This window comes from Pectinophora gossypiella, chromosome Z, assembly GCF_024362695.1.
Source record: "Pectinophora gossypiella chromosome Z, ilPecGoss1.1, whole genome shotgun sequence".
Taxonomy (NCBI): domain Eukaryota; kingdom Metazoa; phylum Arthropoda; class Insecta; order Lepidoptera; family Gelechiidae; genus Pectinophora; species Pectinophora gossypiella.
This window is the reverse complement of record NC_065433.1, coordinates 22,128,838-22,149,555: the sequence shown is the minus strand read 5'-3', so window position 1 is coordinate 22,149,555 and position 20,718 is coordinate 22,128,838. Positions and strand designations below refer to the sequence as shown.

General features: G+C 38.2%; 2 protein-coding genes across 2 annotated transcripts; one reads left to right on the top strand and one right to left on the bottom strand.

Annotated features, from left to right (window-relative positions):
• The first annotated feature begins 1,386 nt into the window (after positions 1-1,386).
• LOC126379749 (glutamate [NMDA] receptor subunit 1) lies at positions 1,387-13,146 on the top strand. The gene is made up of 16 exons (XM_050028566.1): positions 1,387-1,536; positions 1,842-1,964; positions 2,659-2,930; positions 3,479-3,631; positions 4,258-4,431; positions 4,735-4,996; positions 5,116-5,217; positions 5,307-5,418; positions 5,504-5,671; positions 5,748-5,872; positions 9,871-10,105; positions 10,320-10,468; positions 10,806-10,963; positions 11,320-11,492; positions 11,693-11,946; positions 12,675-13,146. Exons 1-16 carry the CDS (start codon positions 1,387-1,389, stop codon positions 12,852-12,854), a joined length of 2,790 nt encoding a protein of 929 aa, XP_049884523.1. The 3' UTR covers positions 12,855-13,146.
• A 3,724-nt stretch (positions 13,147-16,870) lies between these two features.
• LOC126379890 (V-type proton ATPase subunit E) lies at positions 16,871-20,083 on the bottom strand. The gene is made up of 5 exons (XM_050028877.1): positions 19,924-20,083; positions 19,546-19,721; positions 18,383-18,551; positions 17,907-18,101; positions 16,871-17,820 (listed from the first exon to the last, which is right to left on the bottom strand). The coding sequence occupies exons 1-5, from the start codon at positions 19,954-19,956 to the stop codon at positions 17,713-17,715; spliced, it is 681 nt and encodes a 226-aa protein (XP_049884834.1). The 5' UTR covers positions 19,957-20,083; the 3' UTR covers positions 16,871-17,712.
• Between the last annotated feature and the right edge of the window lie 635 nt (positions 20,084-20,718).

The window sequence follows — 20,718 nt, the reverse complement described above, 5'->3', positions numbered from 1 at the left end:
GTTTTCTTTTTATGATGAATGTGGTGTTCACTTGTAATTGGCTTACACATAAGTACTGTTTTACTTTGTTTAATTATGTCCTAACTAAATGTTATAATGTGCATAGCTGTAACTGATCCATTAATAAATAAATACTTAAATCATAATTTATCTTAAACCTAGTACACGAATTGTATGCTTACATCACCGTTATTACACCAGTATAGGTTCAATTTACTTTTTTTTGAGTTTATTCGTAGTTTTAAGCAATAAAATCAGCTGACGTCTCTATATGTTCCATTGCCTTCGAAAGACCAACAGTAGAGCACCTCAAAACTAGGGCTGCCTACTTAACATTATCATCGTCACCTCCCTAGCGTTATCCCGTTACTCACAGAGTCCGCTTACCTAACATGAAGATTTGACAGATCCGGGTTTTTACAGAAGTGACTGCCTGTCTGTCATTATATCCGCGAAGGGAAATCAGTCCCATTCAGATTAGGTCACATACCTTCAAAACGCATTTCTTGAGAATGTGTTTCTTCACCATCTTGTTCTTTCTCATAAGAACGTGATGTAGATTCAAACATGAATTCAAAATCATTGGTTTAGTTGGTTTAACTTGACTTATATCGGGACTCGAAAATATGCTACTTTATAGTGAGAGTCAACCATTCTTCCAACTGGGCTATCATAGCACTAAAACCACCCCTGGTGTATCACCCCCGCGTATGTCCCGTATCTTTTTCCACTTTGACCCATTTTGTACCTTTACCTGTTTCGAGATTTCTTACGTAATAATAATAAGTAATTTTCTATCTCTTTCTTTTTAATTCTTTTATTTTACTTCACAACTATAGATATAAAACTGTTTATGTGTATGTAGGATGTGTGAGTCGGTCTTAGCTATAGCGGTACACGCGGGCAAGGACATGTGAATTAAGTAGCTCATCAATGATGTACCAATTGTTGGGGTATCAAGAGGTACATCCATCGCAAGATGAACTAAGTACCTACACCTCCTCACCGGGATTTCTGTTAGACCAACGTGAGGTGGTGAGCCGCCGTCTGTAATGGTCAAGCCAACTGTGTTAGTGAAAACTGTATAACATACTACAGGATGTTAGCGACATCGTACCGAATACTGAAAGGGATGTTTCAGGCCATGATTTAAAAAAAAAAACAAAATTATCATCATCATCATCATCATTATTATTATTTAAGTTGATAACAAGTGGAATTTTGTCTTGTGTTTTTTAATTGCTTATTTTCAGTTCTATACTTTTGCGACCGAAAATTCGGCTTAATGTCAACTCAGAATGATAGTCTGAATCAGTTACGATGTCACTAACACCCTGCACTTATATAATCTGGAATAGAGTCTTGATGTTATATTTATATATGCAGATGTGGTGGGCCACGGCAGCGGCGGTGGTATGGTGCGGGTTGGCGGCAGCAGAGATAGATCGCCGGCGGTTCTCCAACCCCACCTACTACAACGTAGGGGGCGTCTTGTCCAGCAACGAATCCGTAACCTTCTTCAAGGACACGATCTCGGTAAGGTTTTATCTTCAAAAGTATCGTCAGCTCATTCTTAGCAAACGAGGGGAGAAGTTTTGCCTCTGAGAAGAAAATGCCTCTAATACAAATTACCTATGTACTTAATTTCCCGCTGGCAACTGTAATTGCTTTTTGGAATACCTACCTTTTTGTAGATTGAATTGAATGGTCTTTGAGACCCTTAATTATTCCTAAGTAAATAAATAAATGCCCCTCTGAAATTACGTACCAACCTACCTGTTAATGTTTTATGACTTACTAACTTTTTTCCAAAATCGGTAACTGCACATTGTTGTTTTCAGAATCTTAATTTCAAAGACAAATACGTGCCTCGCGGGGTGACCTACCATGACTACTCCATCCTGATGGACCCCAACCCCATCAAAACAGCGCTCAACGTCTGCAAGGACCTCATCGCACACAGAGTAAGTCTTCTTCTATCGTGTGGGTTGTGAGGTGGATTACCAACCTCATCAAACCTGGTATCTTTTGAGTCCTGGGTTACTTTTGAGTCGCCAAAGACCCCTGACATGACTCATGTAACGACTATGTACTTACATCAGTAAGTAGTAACCGGGACCAACGGCTTAACGTGCCTTCCGAGCACGGATCGTCTTATTTTCGGACAATCAGGGGGGACAGAGTAAGTGTTTAAAAGCTTGATACATAAGTGCAGATTTCACTAACACACCTTGGCTCGACCGTTATAGACGGCTATACGGCTCTCCATCACATATCACGTTGGTCTAACAGAAAGCTTGATGAAGTTTGGGTACTTTGTTCATCTTGTGATGGATGTACGTTTCACCGCGGTGTCTCAGCCCACAAGGGTGGATTAATTCTTTCAAATATAATCCTCTCAGACGACGCCTTGAGCAGAGGTTAGCGCCCAACTGGGTGAGTGGCTTCAGCGCTCCTCATTTGTCCGGCCAAGTTTAAATGAAGTCACGACAAAATAAAAACCGCAGTGCTGGTATGGCCCATTTTCATTCAAACTCCCGCACCCAGCCCGCAACCCTCGAGGGGTTGGTTGGCTTGGGTTGGTTGGTTGGTTGGCTGGGTGGGTGCGGGCAACACTCTATGTGTGGAGAGTCATCGTTAAATATTTCTCACCTGCAGGTATATGCTGTAGTAGTATCACACCCTCTGACCGGAGATCTGTCTCCCGCTGCCGTATCGTACACCAGCGGCTTCTACCACATTCCAGTCATCGGCATATCTTCGAGAGACTCCGCATTCTCCGACAAAAACATCCACGTTTCATTTCTGCGCACTGTACCACCATACTCCCACCAGGCTGACGTATGGGTTGATGTCCTGAAACACTTCAATTATATGAAGGTTATCATCATCCATAGCTCTGATACGGACGGTCGGGCTATTCTTGGTCGGTAAGTGAAACTTTTCACTTCTTTTATAGGTACTTAGTAAGTTTCATCCGTTAATTTCATATTAAGTAGCAATTCAGTCTAAACACATATAGATATGTTTACTAGAAACTGAAAGATTTCACTGTGTGTGAGAGAAAAGTTTGACTATATTTAACCACAAGTAAATTGTTTACTTACCTATTTACATAGGTACATAGACTCACGCATATGATCCCTAATGGGGTGGGCAAAACAGAGCCACAAGTACTTACCAAGATATATTGCATTTTACATAAAATAATTTAACACCAATCTAGTCAACAAAGGCTATGAAAATTGTAGCCGTCTGTAAACGAACCTTACCTATTCTGAAGAAAAAAAATATGCTGTTTGTTTGTATGTTGTGTCGTGGTTGTAAGTATCTATATTATGTATTATTAACTTGTAGTAAATTGTAGTAAGTATCTATATTATGTATTATGTATTACTAACATCTATGGACCTGTGTCTGAAAATAAATAATTTGAATTGAATTGAATTGAAATTATTGCGTATTTTCCATATTTTAGGTTCCAGACGACTTCGCAAAGCGTCGATGAGGATGTGGATAGAAAAGTAGTTGTAGAACAAGTTATAGAGTTTGAACCCGGTCTGGATTCCTTCTCGGACAAACTTGCGGATGTAAAAAGTGCTCAAGCCCGTGTGTTCCTTATGTATGCTAGGTGAGTAGCTCTCTATATTCCAGGGTTCACACTATTTAAGTGCGCGCACCGACGCGGTTGGCTGTATAGCGGTTTGTAGATTGCATTGACTTAATGTACCTAATCCGTTGATTCGTAACACACGAATACCGCCCGTCCACGAAATCCATTTGAGTACGCGGTAATCTGCGCGGAAAAGCCTATAAAATCTCTGTGCGTCATCCGAAGGACATACATACATAAACTGCCTATATACGTCCCACTGCTGGGCACAGGCCTCCCCTCAATCAACCGGAGGGGGTATGGAGCATACTCCACCACGCTGCTCCACTGCGGGTTGGTGGAGGTGTTTTGACGGCTAATAGCCGGGACCAACGGCTTAACGTGCCCTCCGAAGCACGGAATCATCTTACTTTTTCGGACAATCAGGTGATTCAAGCCTGAAAAGTCCTTACCAAACAAAGGACAGTCTCACAAAGTGATTTCGACAATGTCCCCATCGGGAATCGAACCCGGACCTCCAGATCGTGAGCCTAACGCTCTAACCACTAGACCACGGAGGCTGTTACTCCAATTTGGGTAGTCTTGAGCTTATGGATATGTTTTTTTCCATAATTTCAGATATTTCATAATCGATATGATTCCAGTAAAACAGACGCGGAGATAATATTCCGCGACGCAACGTTTCTGAACATGACAACCGCTGGCTACGTGTGGATGGTGACGGAGCAGGCGTTGGACGCCGCCAACGCGCCCGAGGGTTTATTGGGACTCCGCCTCGTCAATGCTACCAACGAACATGCTCACATACAGGACTCTATGTAAGTACTAAGTACTACTCATATCTGTGGTCGTAGCTAACATCGCTCGAATATTAACACCTCAAAGATACGCATCGTCATTGACTCAAGTTGTTCATTTACTAAGGACGAGTTTTTTCAATTAGGAGCGCTAGCTAGCCTTATCTTTAAAGCGAATACATCTTGACCAGGACGTCTGTAACCAGAGAACAACACAATAGAAGCGGCCTGTGACCTACTTATGTTTGGAAAGAGATGGGTCAAATTATAACATTCCATTACTTACAGTTAAATTCTTAGATGTTTTGTTTTGTTCCTCTCTAGTTACGTTCTTGCGTCAGCAATTCGCGATATGAACACTTCCGAAGAAATCCACGCGCCGCCGTCTGACTGCGACAACTCTGGCTCAATCTGGACAACGGGACGACTCCTCTTCGACTACATTAGGAAGCAAAGCCTTGAAAGTGGAGCGACAGGTCATGTGGCCTTTGACGATCACGGGGACAGGGTCCATGCCGAGTATGACATGGTCAACGTAAGGGCTCAAGGCGAACATGTGGCCGTCGGCAAATATTTCTATTCCAAGGTAAGATCTTCACACCAATTCACCGATTTGTTAACTACCATTCCTGCTCTATAACGTTATTGTTCCCATTCTATTACAGTTGCAATAAATAAATAATTAGTAGAAAAATGTGGTTTTAGGAAACACAAAGAATGCGACTAGAACTAAAAGAAAATGAAATTATTTGGATGGGACGAAGTCCTACGAAACCAGAAGGGTTCATGATACCAACTCATTTGAAGGTAACTGAGGTTTTGTATTATAAGAATGATAGAAGTAAGTATCTATAAGTACTTAGTTCAAAATTTATAACTGGCTGTGTGTTGTAAAGGTATTGACGATTGAGGAGAAACCGTTTGTATACGCTCGTCGAGTCGATTACGAGTCTGAATGCACCATTGAGGAGATACCCTGCCCACATTACAATGCCAGCGACGCTACAGGTAAACCCGTGAGACATCTTTCATTAGTTCGTTTCAAAACTCATTCATCATGGTCACTGATGTAACACTTAAGGTTGCCTTTCAGACAGAATGTATTGCTGTAAGGGTTTCTGTATGGATTTACTAAGGTATCTCTCGAAGGCTATCAACTTTACGTATTCCCTGGCCTTGTCGCCGGATGGGCAGTTTGGGAACTATGTTATACGAAATCTTTCTGTACCAGGAGCTAAGAAAGAGTGGACTGGACTGATAGGTAAGTTGTAAACCTACCTGACTTTCCATTTATTCGATTCCTATCCGATATAATTACAAATATTTAAAATTTTCAGGTGAATTGGTATACGAACGTGCAGATATGATTGTTGCTCCGTTAACTATTAATCCGGAAAGGGCAGAGTTCATTGAATTCAGTAAGCCCTTCAAATATCAAGGCATTACTATACTGGAGAAAAAGGTAGGTTACACCCACCATACAAAAACTGCTTTGAGTCTTGATATAAAATAACTAAGGTAACTATCCTAGTATAACTATCCTAGTATTCACTATATTAACGATTTTTATAGTATTTGCCCGTGCTAGATTGAATATTTTATCTTAACTGAGCCCAGAATTTTCTGAACTTCTCTACTTAGAGAGAGTATTGTTTTGGTAGTGTTTCTAGACGCATAATTTCGAGGACCTCGTCATTTCCCAAGTAGCAATCAAGAATTGTGATTAAGTCATATATGTCTAAACTTTAGCTAAAGTGAGATTTATCCAAATCAAATAGTTCTTATTAGGACTTCATAAATTCATTTCCTTCTTTAATTCTATATAGTTTTCAACAAATCCTACTTTAGATAATTTAGAATACACAAAACCAAGTTAAGTATTCACAAAACTATTTAGTCTTATCTCAGCCTACTGTTAAGTCTACAAGTATTCTTTTACTTTACTCAGATTATTTGAAGGCTCACTTAACACTAAATTGATTTAGTGAAGTATCAGTTTAGTCTTGTAAAGTAAAAATTGATTGCCTAGATATACTTAAGGCAATTTTTATTATTTGTTGCTCCTATACAAGACTGTTTTATTCGTTTTTGACTACAATAAGTAAAACATAAGAAAAGTCTATTCAATGGACGATAAAATCGAAATAGAAGCAAGCAGAAAGATGGATGAAGTCCAAATAATAAAAGGATCTGGTGGTTTTCGAAGGCAGAATATTAAATACAGAAAATTAACCTGTGATAATGCACATCCCACTGTTTTTGTTAGCGATGCGATATCTTCTTCATTGCCATCATTTTTTTTTTATATCGATTGGTATAACACAATCATTTAATTTTGGCAAAAAAATCGTAAGTTCCTGTTTTTCAAATCCGATCCAGCGTGTGGCGGCCCAGGTACCTACGTCTCGCACAAATCTTCTCAAAAATGACTAAGCTAGTCTAACCTAATCTAAGCGCACGGCAACACTACACCATGAAAAATCGAGTTTTATAGTAAAACCTGCTAAGTTCAAATATAAAATTAGGTACCTATTAGTCTAATAATAAATAAATCCAATCAAAAACATAAATGTGAAATGAGAGCCAAGTTCAATATTATGCAATGCTTTGGTTGTTGACTTCAACGACAAAAGAAGTGAGATCTAAATGGGTGCCAAGTTCAATGGTCAGTCCTGAAATTTATTTATAAGTAACAGTATAACATATCATATCTTCTTATAACATAAATATATTGTAGCCTAAGGTCTGTCTTATTGTAGGTAAGTACATATCCTCGTAACGCGTGGGTCCTTTTAAAAGGACAAATTCAAAACTAAAAGTCGACTTTATAGATATAATACATTTGAATACCTATTAAACTCGTTTAAGATTCACGTTAAGTTAAAAAAAATAATATGCCAGTAAAATGGATGTGAGTTGTGTTGTATCGTGGGCGAAAAGCTGACAACCTATCACCGCTAAACACATGTTCCAACTTGCTTACCTACCCTTAAAGTACTTGTCGAATATGGCATCAAGTGGTTTTATGATCACTTAGTGCTCTGCCTACCCCGATATAGGCGTGATTGTATGTTATGTTAAGTTAATCCACATAGCTACCACAAAAAGACCGGCTGTCATGAGTTTTGATTACTTACTGATTCTTGCATCTATAGTTAGGTACAGGCACTAATTAGGTATTTATGTTAAGCGTTCATAATAGAATCTAATTATTTTTTGCCAGTTTATTATTTTTTCCTTTATATTCATCTAATTACCTATCTTACCAAATACCAAATTTTAACTCTCTAGGATCATCTGGAACTGGGTTAGAGTTTTGATTTATAGGTCAGTCAGTCAGTCAATGATAAAAATGAGGATTTTTGTACATTAATATCTAAATAACCGTTTGAGATAAGCTTATGAAATTTAGAACACTTATATGTATCTCACAAGTCTCAATATATGAGCCAAATTTACGATACGATACGATACGATTTGATACGTTTATGTAAAATAGTTTTTGATTTATGAGGGGGTCAAAAGTGGCTGCAAATGGTTCGTGTAATATTACACACGGTGCGGCTCGCCAGTTCTATTTCTTGAACTTGGCTTGATACGCTACCGCGTGTCTAGATACTTTTCTTTCTTCTTTCATTCTTTCTTTTAATAATTTTAAAAATGTACCTATTTTTAACTAAGCTTTATTCACAATCATAAACAAAACATATCTATTTTAAGTTTTGTGTATGGTTAAATGCATTTAAAGTGGGCATTAGATTCGATTCCTTTATTTTTTTAGCTTGATAAAGTCATCGGGAATTGGGCCGCCTTTTTTAAAACAATAATGTTTTTGGTGGGCTTAGAAACTACCGCGCACACACACGACGTTAATCAAATTGCAAGGGTTCTTCGTATATACAATATTCAACGGATACTCGTAATTTTTTACAATAATCACATTGTTTCCGTTGGCAATTAGAAGCGCGGTGATCGTACCTACTTTGCGTCAGCGAACCATGTAGGTACCTATGAGAATGTATGCGCGGAGACTCATTAGCAAATTGAGTTTATGTTTGTTAGTTCCAATTGCGATAAATATTAAATAATTAAGTAAATCACATTCCTATCCAAGTAAGAACTCAGCATAACAATATTTTTTATCTTCCACGAGTCGAAAAACTTACCTCTCAAACAAACATACTTTCCATAGGTTTTAAAAGCTTGTTCGATTTTAATTGTTACTTGTTACATAGATGATTCTGGCACAAAATAAACAAACATGATTTTACGACATTACTTTACTAAATCAAATTGAGGATCACTTTAGACATAAGAGTTTTAAGTAGGAATTCACTAAATACTTTTTGTCTTAAGTTGGTATACTCCTAGACAATTGAAGTAAAATTTATCTTAACTAGTACTTGATGAAGTGCAACTTGACTTTACTTTTCTAAACTGATTCTTACGAAATCAATTGTTTCTAAAGTCTTACTTCATTTAGAAAAATATTACTTAACGCCATTTTGCACTTACAGGAAGAAAACATGTAATATTTTTTTGACAATATTATCGTCAAAAACTGAAGTAAATTAATATATATCTCTGTTGTAGTAACAATTACTGCGTTCAGCTGTCACATATTAATACAAAATGAATTTCTATATACTATATGTCACCATTTTTTTATTTGCTGAATAATCAATCCAAATTTTATTATTATTTTTCTGGTATATTAAAGGCCCTTCTGTTTTTTAACACTTTCTATCGATTTTACACGAGAAACAATCATGCGTTTATAATTTCCTGTATGTGAAACGGCAGAATAACCTTTTGTTAAAACAACTTAACAAATATTTTAGACGCCATTTTCTTACAGACTTCATTTCTTGTGTTAATGTAAATGTTCGCCATTATATTCTAAAATAAAGACGCGTGAAGTAAAAATCGTTTTAGTATGACCTGAAGTTTTACTTCGTTAAGTTACAATTGACTCAGTGCAATTCAATCCTATAGTCTTAACTAAGTATTGTAGATATCTTCAAGTATACATTTTTGGTATTAAGTGATACTACAAGAATTCTAAGTTTAGAATACGCAAGAACATTGTCTAAAGTAGGGTTTAAGTCTGACTTAACGTTGTCTTAAGTCTGTCTTGTATAAGAGTTAAAGTATGTGCCCACTTTTACTAAACTGTATCTTCAAGACATCTTGAGGGATATCTTGGAGACATATAAGACTTATCCAAGACAAGGGCTTGATTTAGTCTACTTGCCTTCAAGATATCTACAATTCTCTTTTAAGACAATCGGTTGCTACTTGGGTTACTCGATTCGATCAACCAAATTGTAGTCCAATGCTATCGTTTATAGTTTAAACAAAATCCTCCACCAAAATTACGTAAGTAACAAGGCACTTATACTTAAATACAAATTCACCAATTGTCATGGCCAAATTATTCACCTCAAAATCCTTCCTCAGCCTTCTCGCTCCTCCACGCTAGTGTCATTCTTGCAACCGTTCTCCAACACTCTGTGGATTCTGGTGATGGTGTCTGTGCACGTGGTGGCGCTGGTGCTGTACCTGCTCGACAGGTTCTCGCCCTTCGGAAGGTTCAAGCTGGCCAACATCGACGGCACAGAGGAAGACGCCCTTAACTTATCTAGCGCTATTTGGTTCGCTTGGGGTGTGCTCCTCAACAGTGGGATTGGCGAAGGTGAGTGTGCCTTCACTTTAAAGCCCTATTCTACCCCTTGCGGATGAACTATCTGGTGGATAGAACTTATCTGCCGCTAGGTGATATCTGCTGGATAGTTCGACAGTTCACCTGGTGAAACAGGACCTAAAATAATTCCAACGTTTCACTTACTTTTTGGTAGTATTTACCTAACTTCTCGTTTTCATGCTGTAAATGACTGTTTAAACACCAGGTACTCCGCGTAGCTTTTCCGCCCGAGTGTTGGGGATGGTGTGGGCTGGGTTCGCGATGATAATTGTCGCGTCATACACTGCCAACTTGGCCGCCTTCCTCGTGCTGGAGCGGCCGAAGACCAAGCTCACTGGCATCAACGATGCTAGGGTACGTACCTGATTCAGTCTTTAGGAATAATAGTTCACAGCAACCATAGAACAGGAATGCAGAACGCTCGAACGCGTGACCGGTTTCTATCTGATACGACCCTTCGGGTGACAGGTGTTAAGGACCACATATTGTGAAGCTGAAAGTTTTCCAAGTTTGATAGGCTTTCTGCCGGATGAGTGCACTATAGCAATATCTGTATCTATAGGATGCGTAATGGGTTTTCAAACAGATCAGCAGGTTTTGGAACCGGCCCTTATTCGATAGTTTAAAAAAACCTAGTAGGTAGGTTAGGTACACTTCAATGTCTAATAAAACATTTCTCTGCCTTCCCCAGTTACGTAACACAATGGAGAATTTAACCTGCGCGACGGTGAAGGGGTCCGCAGTAGACATGTATTTTAGAAGGCAAGTCGAGTTGTCTAACATGTACAGAACAATGGAAGCAAATAACTACGATAATGCAGAACAAGCCATTGATGACGTCAAACATGGGTAAAGTAACGTTTTTTTTAAATAGATTTACTGTAATGCCAATATAAAGAAATATGGCTGCCTTTTACTTTGGAAAAAGATAAAGTTCTTGTTTTTAAATTTTAAAAGACCTTCGATTACATAACCTTGTTGGTTTTATGGCCAATGTTAAATGAGAAACGAATCAAACTTTTTTGTAAAATTCTTTAACTTTTTTTTAAAAGAGCTGATAAATAAGTACTTAGGTAAAATAACGAGATCGTGGAAGTCCACATCTAACTTTTGGTGTATTACTTACAGTACCTATTAGTTATTGTCGCTATTTTAAAATTTTAATTTAATTACGTATATACTTATATTTTTAATCACTTCTACAGGAAGCTAATGGCTTTCATATGGGACTCTTCGCGGCTAGAATTTGAAGCAGCACAAGATTGCGAGTTGGTGACTGCTGGTGAACTATTCGGGCGGTCTGGTTACGGAGTTGGGCTACAGAAAGGATCCCCTTGGGCGGATCTGGTGACACTGGCCATATTAGACTTTCATGAAAGTGAGTGAGGGTACATTTTAGAACCAGTAACCGTTGCATGTTGTCGGCATATGGTAAACGAAGCAACTGTATTTGCTACGCTATAATGAGCCTTACATTTATGGTGTCGCGCTCGATATGCGGGTTCCATATTACGGCTACTGATTGCGCCGTCCAAGAACTGGTTCCGTAAAACTTTAATACGACTTCCAACATTTCAGGTGGTATAATGGAATCGCTAGACAACCAATGGATTCTCCGCAACAACCTGTTGAACTGTGAGGAAAATGAAAAGACGCCTAATACTTTAGGGTTGAAGAATATGGCGGGGGTGTTTATATTGGTGCTAGCGGGCATCATCGGCGGGATAGTGCTGATTGTCATCGAGGTGGTGTACAAGCGACATCAGATCAAGAAGCAGAAGAGAATGGAGATAGCGCGCCATGCCGCGGACCGCTGGCGAGGGGCCGTAGAGGTAAACAGGGCAAAGGCCGACTACACCGACTACATCAAACAGTACGAGAGCAAAATTTAACGAACCTTTAATTATCTATATTGGAACATATGGAACTATGTAACCCCTCTATCAATCATATCAAATGTGTAACGATAAATATTGTTAACGACCAATATTTTAAAGTAGGCGAAATAAACGATTCATGTTCATTTCGATTGTTAATTTCAATCATGTTAGTTGCCCTCGCCGCTATGGAAAGTCCAACCACCAAGCTGGACTCGTTTGTATCGCCTTCGTAAGTAGACGTTCTTCTGTAGAATACAGTATAACTAACAATAACGCAGTCCTAAATAGCTCGTGTTTGTGCTATCCCAACCTAGCATGCACTGAATGATCTGGTTGCTAAAGACGTTTAATGTGTAACTACCGTACAGCAGTCGGCGCCACCTTCTCAGCTTAGTTCACGACTCGAACCCTTCCGGATCTGTGGCAGCCTTAGGCCGATCGTGCTCTAATTCGATTTAGTATCCGTTAATTTTAAGTCCGCATAAGCTGTCTTCTTTTCACAGGCATGAACCTTTATCCAACATTTAAAATTTACCTACCTGATATTCAATAGGATCGCTTATTCGAGACAAAAATTGAAGGATGCCAGTTCGAACCAGAACACAATCGCCTAATCGATGCACGAAGACCTTTCTGACTGCGTAGTGTTGGGGTGGTGTTACAATGTTGGGATGTTGCAGAAACGGAAGACTCTGCGGGCTTCGATTCTGCCGTCGCAGCGGAGGACCAAGTCAAACGGGGTGAAGGAAGCCGGGAGCATCAGCCTGGCGGTGGAGCGGGGGGCGCGGCGCCGCGACGAGCCGCGGGTGCCGCGCTACCTGCCCGCGTACACACCCGATGTCTCCCACCTCGTTGTCTAGTAACACCAATCACACAGGCCGAACACTGGACGACAGCGGTAGCTACGACTATGAAACAAAATCTCTGGACTCCCAGCCTTCATGACGCGGCGTTAGCACAGCGCCAAAGCGTCGTTCAATTTGGTTAACGAGCGTACGAGTAAACGATGCGATTACGCCGCGCGATGAAAATGATCATGCAATAATTCCTGTGGCGCGCGATGACTTGCTACTTATTACAAATAAATGGGTTCAATTTCGGAATGACGAAATGGCATCGTCTGCTCGTATGATGGCTAGACAATTACAAAAAGATATCGTGAGCGTCAAGCTAGCGGCCTCAAAAAAAAAATGGGCACGAAAAAATAATTTGACCATACCAAAAAATAGTACTCTTATTGAAAAAAATAGTACCTGTTGTAAAAAAATTAGTACCATCACGGTTCTGGATTTATAGCCATGTTTTATTGCACTTGCTAGCTTGACGGTGAGCGAAATTTGGCGAGAGTTAACGACAAGGTCTTTCGCTTTGATTTAAACGCCAAAAAATAGTACCGAAATAGTACTCACCCCCTGCAAAATACCGAAAGTAGTACTTCAACGGTTCCAAAGTTATAAAGGCAGTTCTTTGATCCCGCTAGCTTGACGTTTTGAAAATACCTATTATCTGGGGAATGCTTGCATACTTCAGTTTGTAACTAATGTCAATAAACTCGTATGAAATAGTACTCCCTACCATTATAATTTGGACCTGATTCTCTTTGTAGAAATATATCAAAAAGTCATTATAACCTATGTCATACATTTATCAAGACAAGTACAGTCGCGAACAAAATTATTACACATGGTCAAGAATGTTGTCAGATTTTACTATTTTTCCCCATTTTGGGTAAAAATTGGTGAAGTGCCAGGGTTGTCAGATGAAAGTAATATCATTGTTGAAACTCTTTGAGTTATTCTACAAATACTGCAAATTGTTTATTAACAAACACTTCGATCCGTAACAAATTCAACATGAAGGTATAAATTATAAAATAAAACAGCAGATTAAAAATGTATTATGATGTATTAAAATCACAGATTGTTTTCGATAAGAACTAGACCCATGCAGCCATTTTCTATTAAAATTAGTGCATATGGGTGTATGCAATAGGAATTTTTTGTAATAGCAGCACTCTGAAGTGCAAAGAAATGGTAGGGTAGACCTCCAAAATGGCAATACTTACGAATAAATTGTGAGGTTATGTAATTGTCTACGTGACTGTATCAACAACAAATAGAGCATAGGTTATGATGATTTTTTAAAATTTCTACAAAGAGAATCGGATCAAAATTATGATGGTAGGGAGTACTATTTCATACGAGTTTATTGACATTAGTTACATACTGAAGTATGCAAGCGTTCCCCAGATAATAGGTATTTTCAAAACGTCAAGCTAGCGGGATCAAAGAACTGCCTTTATAACTTTGGAACCGTTGAAGTACTACTTTCGGTATTTTGCAGGGGGTGAGTACTATTTCGGTACTATTTTTTGGCGTTTAAATCAAAGCGAAAGACCTTGTCGTTAACTCTCGCCAAATTTCGCTCACCGTCAAGCTAGCAAGTGCAATAAAACATGGCTATAAATCCAGAACCGTGATGGTACTATTTTTTTTACAACAGGTACTATTTTTTTCAATAAGAGTACTATTTTTTGGTATGGTCAAATTATTTTTTCGTGCCCATTTTTTTTTGAGGCCGCTAGCTTGACGCACACAAGATATCTCACAGTTGTGATGTACACTGCCCGCTGTTATCCAGTTCGGGGCCTACTTTCCACTCCTTTCATTACTGGTTCCCCGACTGTCTTAGTCAATTTGTGTCTTTCCTGCATGAAGACTTGTCCTTCTATCGCCATTGGTATTGTAAATTAATTGCTTGCCATTCATACTTCGTTTTCAACTTTAGCGAACGAAATAGAACCAGGGACAACTGGATCCTTCGCCACATTGGAAAGCAATAACGTCTTATGAAAACTCTCAATATATTAAGATTATCGAGTCTTCCGAGTAATTGTCAACTACCAACGAACAGCGGCAAAGATCCGTGTTTCTGCACCTTTGAAATAATATAATAAGACAATGTTGTGAATTGGTTATTTACTCTGAGCTCGTACCTGCCGGCCTATCAACTAAATAAAATTCTATAAGTAATTATTAAACAATTTCAACGCATCCAACATTTAGCACTTGTGGATGAGACAAGTAGGGATTTCTAAATAATAAATAAATAAAATACTAAAGAATAGGAATTGAAAATAAATTACATAGAACTATAAGTACGACGATGAAATAACATATTACATTATTACGCAATAATTTATCTGCCATTGAACAGCTCAAAACGTAAGGAAAAAGCAGATTTAATATATTGTGTATAGGTACTATTTACAGATATACATTGAAAAATAAACGATTGTGTTCTTTAAAAGATTTAAACATCGCAATAATAATCAAACACTGAAACTCCAAATCTTGCTGTGATTAGTTATAGGCACTAATTAAAAAGGTATTAAGTATTTTAGAATTCTAGACTAGCTAGCCGAACGCCCTCTTTTGTCAGGGTTGTAACGTGTTCTAGGTGTTCCTGTTGTTGTTGTGCTCAATACACCACTATGCGCTAGTTCATGAGAAATAGGTAGATGGATACTGAAGATTTGAAGCCCGACCGTGAACGGTTCTTCCCGGCCTCACACGAAATCCCGCGCCTCAGACCGTTTCGGTGGTCTTCTGTGCAGCAAGCCTAAATCCGAACGCAATGTCTCATCTGGTTTCTATGACAAACTATAAATGTGACGACCATGCTCATCAAAAGTCGTAGGAACCAGTGGAGCACTGAATCCGGCAGTTTGCGGGATGTTCGGAATCCAACCTTAAAATATTATGTCCTACGATCTTTGTACTAAGTATATACTTAGTTAGGGACACAAAGAATATACCAAAATACTTCAGCTGCGTTCTACAGAGTAGTGCACTGAAAAAATATTTAGGAAAAACTTAGTAATTTTTTACAAAACAAGTGACTACTGAACCTTGTAATTACCAATTAATATTCCTTTTTGTAATATTTTATTAGTTTATTACTTGTTAACTAAACAGTTATGTTACTTTAGTAATACGAAGTTCAGTAGACACTTTGTTTTGTAAACAATAACCAAAGTTATGCCGAATATTTTGTTCAATGTGATACGAAAATACAGGGTGTTAGTGACATCGTAACTTAAACTTTGAGGGATGGTTCAGACCGTGATTTTGAATTGATATCAATTTTCTGTCGCAAAAGTATGGAACTGAAAATAAGTAAGGTGAGAGCCTTCAGCGCTCCCCATTTGTCCGGCCAAGTAGTTAATGCCATCTGCGGCAAATCTACAATAAGTCACGTCAAAAAAAAAATGAAAATAAGTAAAAAAACACGAACATTTTCATGAATTTTCCGATAGGGAATTCCACTTGATAACAACTCAGAATCATGGTCTGAACAATCCCTCTCAGTATTTGTTAGTGTCACTAACACCCATACACACTTGTATGGCTACCTGTACGTGCTTGTACGGGGTGTTAGTGACATCGTAATCATTCATCATTATTCTGAGTTAATATCAAGTGGATTTTTCCACCGCAAAAGTATAATTTTTTTTTTAATTTTTGACGGATAATTTCACTTGATATTAACTTAGAATCATGGTCTGAATCAACCCCCTCAGTGGTCGTTACGATGTCACTTACACCGTGTACAAGCCTGTATTTGAAAATATGCTAACTACCATCGCCTTATTAATTAGCAAGTTTGTAGTGGTTATTTTATCTACAGTTTACACAATTTACAATAGTAGACTTCGTTATTGCAAGTGGCCAAATATTTATATTCATTTATGATGAAATAAAAGTCGATGTCAGTAACTGTTGTTTCATTAAGTATCCTATTTGTTCGGGTCATCATTTCCAATTCCCTAACTCGTCATTCTGGTACTAAATGGTATGAAAATGAAAAACCAATGTAAACACATCTATATATTTACATAAGAATTTGAACAGTGCTATAATGGGAATTATACGCTGTACCTTATCTTATGTAAAGAGCTATGGTGCTCTATTATAATATTATTACAACTGTCGTAAGCGAGTCAAAACGTTAACATGGTTGCCAGGACAGAAGACAGAGTAGGAATGTGTTGTAGCGCGGTAAGGGAGCGAGCACGCGCCGCACTGCCGACAGCCAAATCTTTGCCTCGATTTGAGTGTGAGCAGCGCGGGATGCTGTCGCGACCCGCCCCCTTGCCCGGCCACAGGGACAGAATCACCGCAATAAACACGGAGGAGACGGAACATCAAATGCACATACGATTAACAACCAACTATTAGCAAGCTGAAAACTTGTGCTATTATAATACTGAAGCCAGAAAGTCAACAGAATCAACTATGTCACAGGCCATTTGCACTGCCTGGAATATGGTAACATTTTCTTAATTATCTTTCCAAACCCTACAAACTACTTGCTAAGATATACGTATCGTGCTACATGAATGAATTGTGAATAAAATACATTATAATAGACATCGAATATACTTTAGTCGGCGAAACTAACGTACAGTTAGGAGAAGAGCAGCTTTTCCAGGAATCGGTAACATACACGATTACACGTAAGTATAAGTATATTGTGTCAACTTCCTTTCATCAACAAAGATTCTAAAATATATAGATAGCTATAAAGTAGTACACATTATAATATAATTAATTAGGCAAAGGAAAACACTTACTTTAATTATTTTAGTTCTACAAATTGTGAAACTTTAAATAAGTTGTTAGTAGTAACAAGTGTATGTGCGTGACCACCGGGTGTTTAGTCGGTGAATTTGCGGTTAGGGTTGCGTCCGAAGAGCGCGGTACGTATCTCGGGCAGCAGCTGCTGCGCGATCAGCTCCAGGCGCGACTCCAGCGTGTTGGAGATCTGCAACAACCAACCAGCTCGTCAGCCCTGCTCACAACACATCCACTACATGCTCCGTGTATTACACAGAATACTACAAGTGTTACCTTGATACGTCCTTTGGCTGCGATCAACTCGACACCACCGCAAGTGTCTGCCGCCAGGAAGTTCTCCTGGTCGACTTTCAGTTGTACGTCCTTCTGGATTTTCGACTTGTACTCTGATGCAGCCTTTGGGATGATGGACTCCACCAGTGTCACGTCTGCTTTCCTCACTCGTAGGGTTACTTGCGGCTCAACCAACTAAACAGAAATACATGGTTAAATATATCCTTTACAGCTCTTGCTGACGAATCAAAGTGCCAAATTGCTGATGAAGCCTAAAAGTTGTATTAATTTTAGGCAAAGAACATCAAAATATGATATGGCTTTAGCAAATCAAACCATTTAGGTTATGTTATGTAACATCCCCTGAATTTATGCTGTTGCAAGTAACTCCAAAAATATTAGCCAAATGAATAGTGTCAAAGACTTTGCCAGCTGTAAAATATAAAATCAAAAACCAAAATGTTGATGATAATTACCTGGAAGAGAGCCTGCACGATGAGGGTGACAATAAGTTCGGAGTAGAGTTTGGTGTTGTCGGGCACGTTAGCCAGGCGCTTGCGGGCCTCGTCCAGTACATTGCGTACGTGGTCTTCACGTACTTTGAGTACCTTCAGACGGGCTTGGTTCAGCATGTTCGAAGATTGACTGTGGAAATTACAGATAATTGCTATACAAAATGAATTATGGGTCAGTTCAAAAGGTAAAGTCCCTGAAAAGTACTGAATAATCCTTTGACAAATATAGCACACGCAGTACTGCCTGTAAACTTCACTGTCAAGGTGAATTTTAGTACCAATGAACATTATTGCTAGCTAACATTTCTATTACACATTGTATCAAACCAAAAAGTTGAAAATAGTGTATAGTTTAAAAGTACTCATAGCACTACCTATTTTTTTATTTTATCTTCAGTGCTCTGAATTTTCTGTATTATCTGTAGACATTTGTTTCTGTAACCTATAACACCACATCCCAATGGAGTTGCATACTAGAGAGATGTTTAGTTATTTCTCATGGATTATATCTATACATGTTATACAATACATTCAATTTCTGATCATGATTCTTATAAACAAGTATGTGAATGTAACTGCCAGTGAAGCTAACTTGAGAAGTTATAAAGATATGTGTACATTATTCAAATATGATGACTGAGATATTGTAAATAGTTACTGGAGCATTAAAAAGTGTATATTTATAATCTGATTGTCCTTTTTGTTCAGTAATTTTGTGTTTTATTCTAATTTAGTTATAGAACTGTATACAAAAAGGAAATAGACTTTGTATAAAGGCTTAATGTTATTCGTATGACTTAAAAATCACACCTTTTATTTCAGCTACAACCATCCTTGAAAGTCACATGATCTCAATCACAAGGCAGAGTAAAATTGATGTAGTCTTTTACATAGCTGTTAGGGGAGGAAATAGGATAGGTATATCGGAAATAGCAGTAATAATCGATTAATAAATGAACATGAGGACAGAACAGGATATTAAGAGTAACGGCTCAATTTGTTGAATGAAAATGAAGTCACATGTCATACTGATAAAGCACAGAATGATAGGAATAAAATGCATGACGATTGTGATGTGAATAGTACAGTGGGTACAGCGCAATGAAGTAAAAGGGTAAACTTACATCTTTTTCTGGAGTTCGACCTGTTTCTCTTTCTTCTCATAGTACTCCATGATCTTCAGCCGCTGCTGCTGCACCAGGCGGCCTTTCTCGATGTTGAACTCCTCCTCCGCCTTAGCATCGATTTCTTCAGCCTTTTCATTGGCTTCTTGTTCGATGAAGGCCATCATGTGCTTGATCTAATAAGACGGAATTGAGACATTTCAAAAAGAAATTCATAACGATATGCATGCAAATGACCTAAATTCGCAACTGTTCAGGTACTGCCAGTATGAGGAATTGGAATCTGGAAATGCTGTCTTGGATCAATCATCCTGACAATACCATGTCGCAGTGGTTACGTGTGGCATAATTACTGACTGGGTATTATTTCATACGTACCTGTTTCTGAACATCTGCATCGCTGAGCGCCATGGCTGATGATTATTAATTTAGCACCACTAACACGTAAAACAACCGACAATGAGCCAGAAAATCAGAAACTGACTGGATCAAGTAAGTCGACGCCTATCAGAAGAGCTCTTTCATCGAACAATCATATGATCTTGGTGTTGCCAATATTACATTGTTAAATACCCATTCATACATACATACAATTTTTTATTTTAGCTTGTGAGTTTGTGGCTCAAATTGAATTTTGTGATATCTTGTGTGATTTTTGTAAACTTAAAATAAGAAAAACAAAAGCAACAGTCTTATACTAAATTATTAAACATAACTGTTTAAAGCTAAACACGTCACGTCATGTTATTTTATTGTTTTTTGAACCAGGGACATGTATTGTATGATTTGATTATTGAAAACTGCTTGTGACGAACATGTGTTAGAACAACGAACTCATTTCGATAATCTGCTGCTTCGAGTAGAAAAAACTAAGCGGAAAAACTATGGTTAGTTCGAAATACACCCAACTTCTGAAAAAATCGGCATATTAGCTCATAAATATTACTAAATACTGGCGCATTCATATATAACAAAGATGTTAGATGCTTATGAACAAATCAATTAAATTTTAGTTTTTCAAAATATTGCGCAGCCCTGTACGATTTTATACGAGCAATAAACCATAGACAACATTTTGTACTTACCACGCTTCGATGCTTTACCCGATACCATGGAAATAATTTTAATGGTGGTAACTTCTAATTTATAAAAAAAAGTAATCAGTTTAGAGCT

Coding starts and splice junctions, on each gene's coding strand:
- LOC126379749 (XM_050028566.1), top strand. CDS start 1,387: ATGTGGTGGGCCACGGCAGCGGCGGTGGTATGGTGCGGGTTGGCGGCA. Junction 2,931..3,478: donor GGTCGGGCTATTCTTGGTCG/GTAAGTGAAACT, acceptor TCCATATTTTAG/GTTCCAGACGACTTCGCAAA. Junction 11,947..12,674: donor GCTGGCGAGGGGCCGTAGAG/GTAAACAGGGCA, acceptor GGGATGTTGCAG/AAACGGAAGACTCTGCGGGC.
- LOC126379890 (XM_050028877.1), bottom strand. CDS start 19,956: ATGGCGCTCAGCGATGCAGATGTTCAGAAACAG. Junction 18,552..19,545: donor GTCGAACTCCAGAAAAAGAT/GTAAGTTTACCC, acceptor TAATTTCCACAG/TCAATCTTCGAACATGCTGA. Junction 18,102..18,382: donor TCGTGCAGGCTCTCTTCCAG/GTAATTATCATC, acceptor ATTTCTGTTTAG/TTGGTTGAGCCGCAAGTAAC.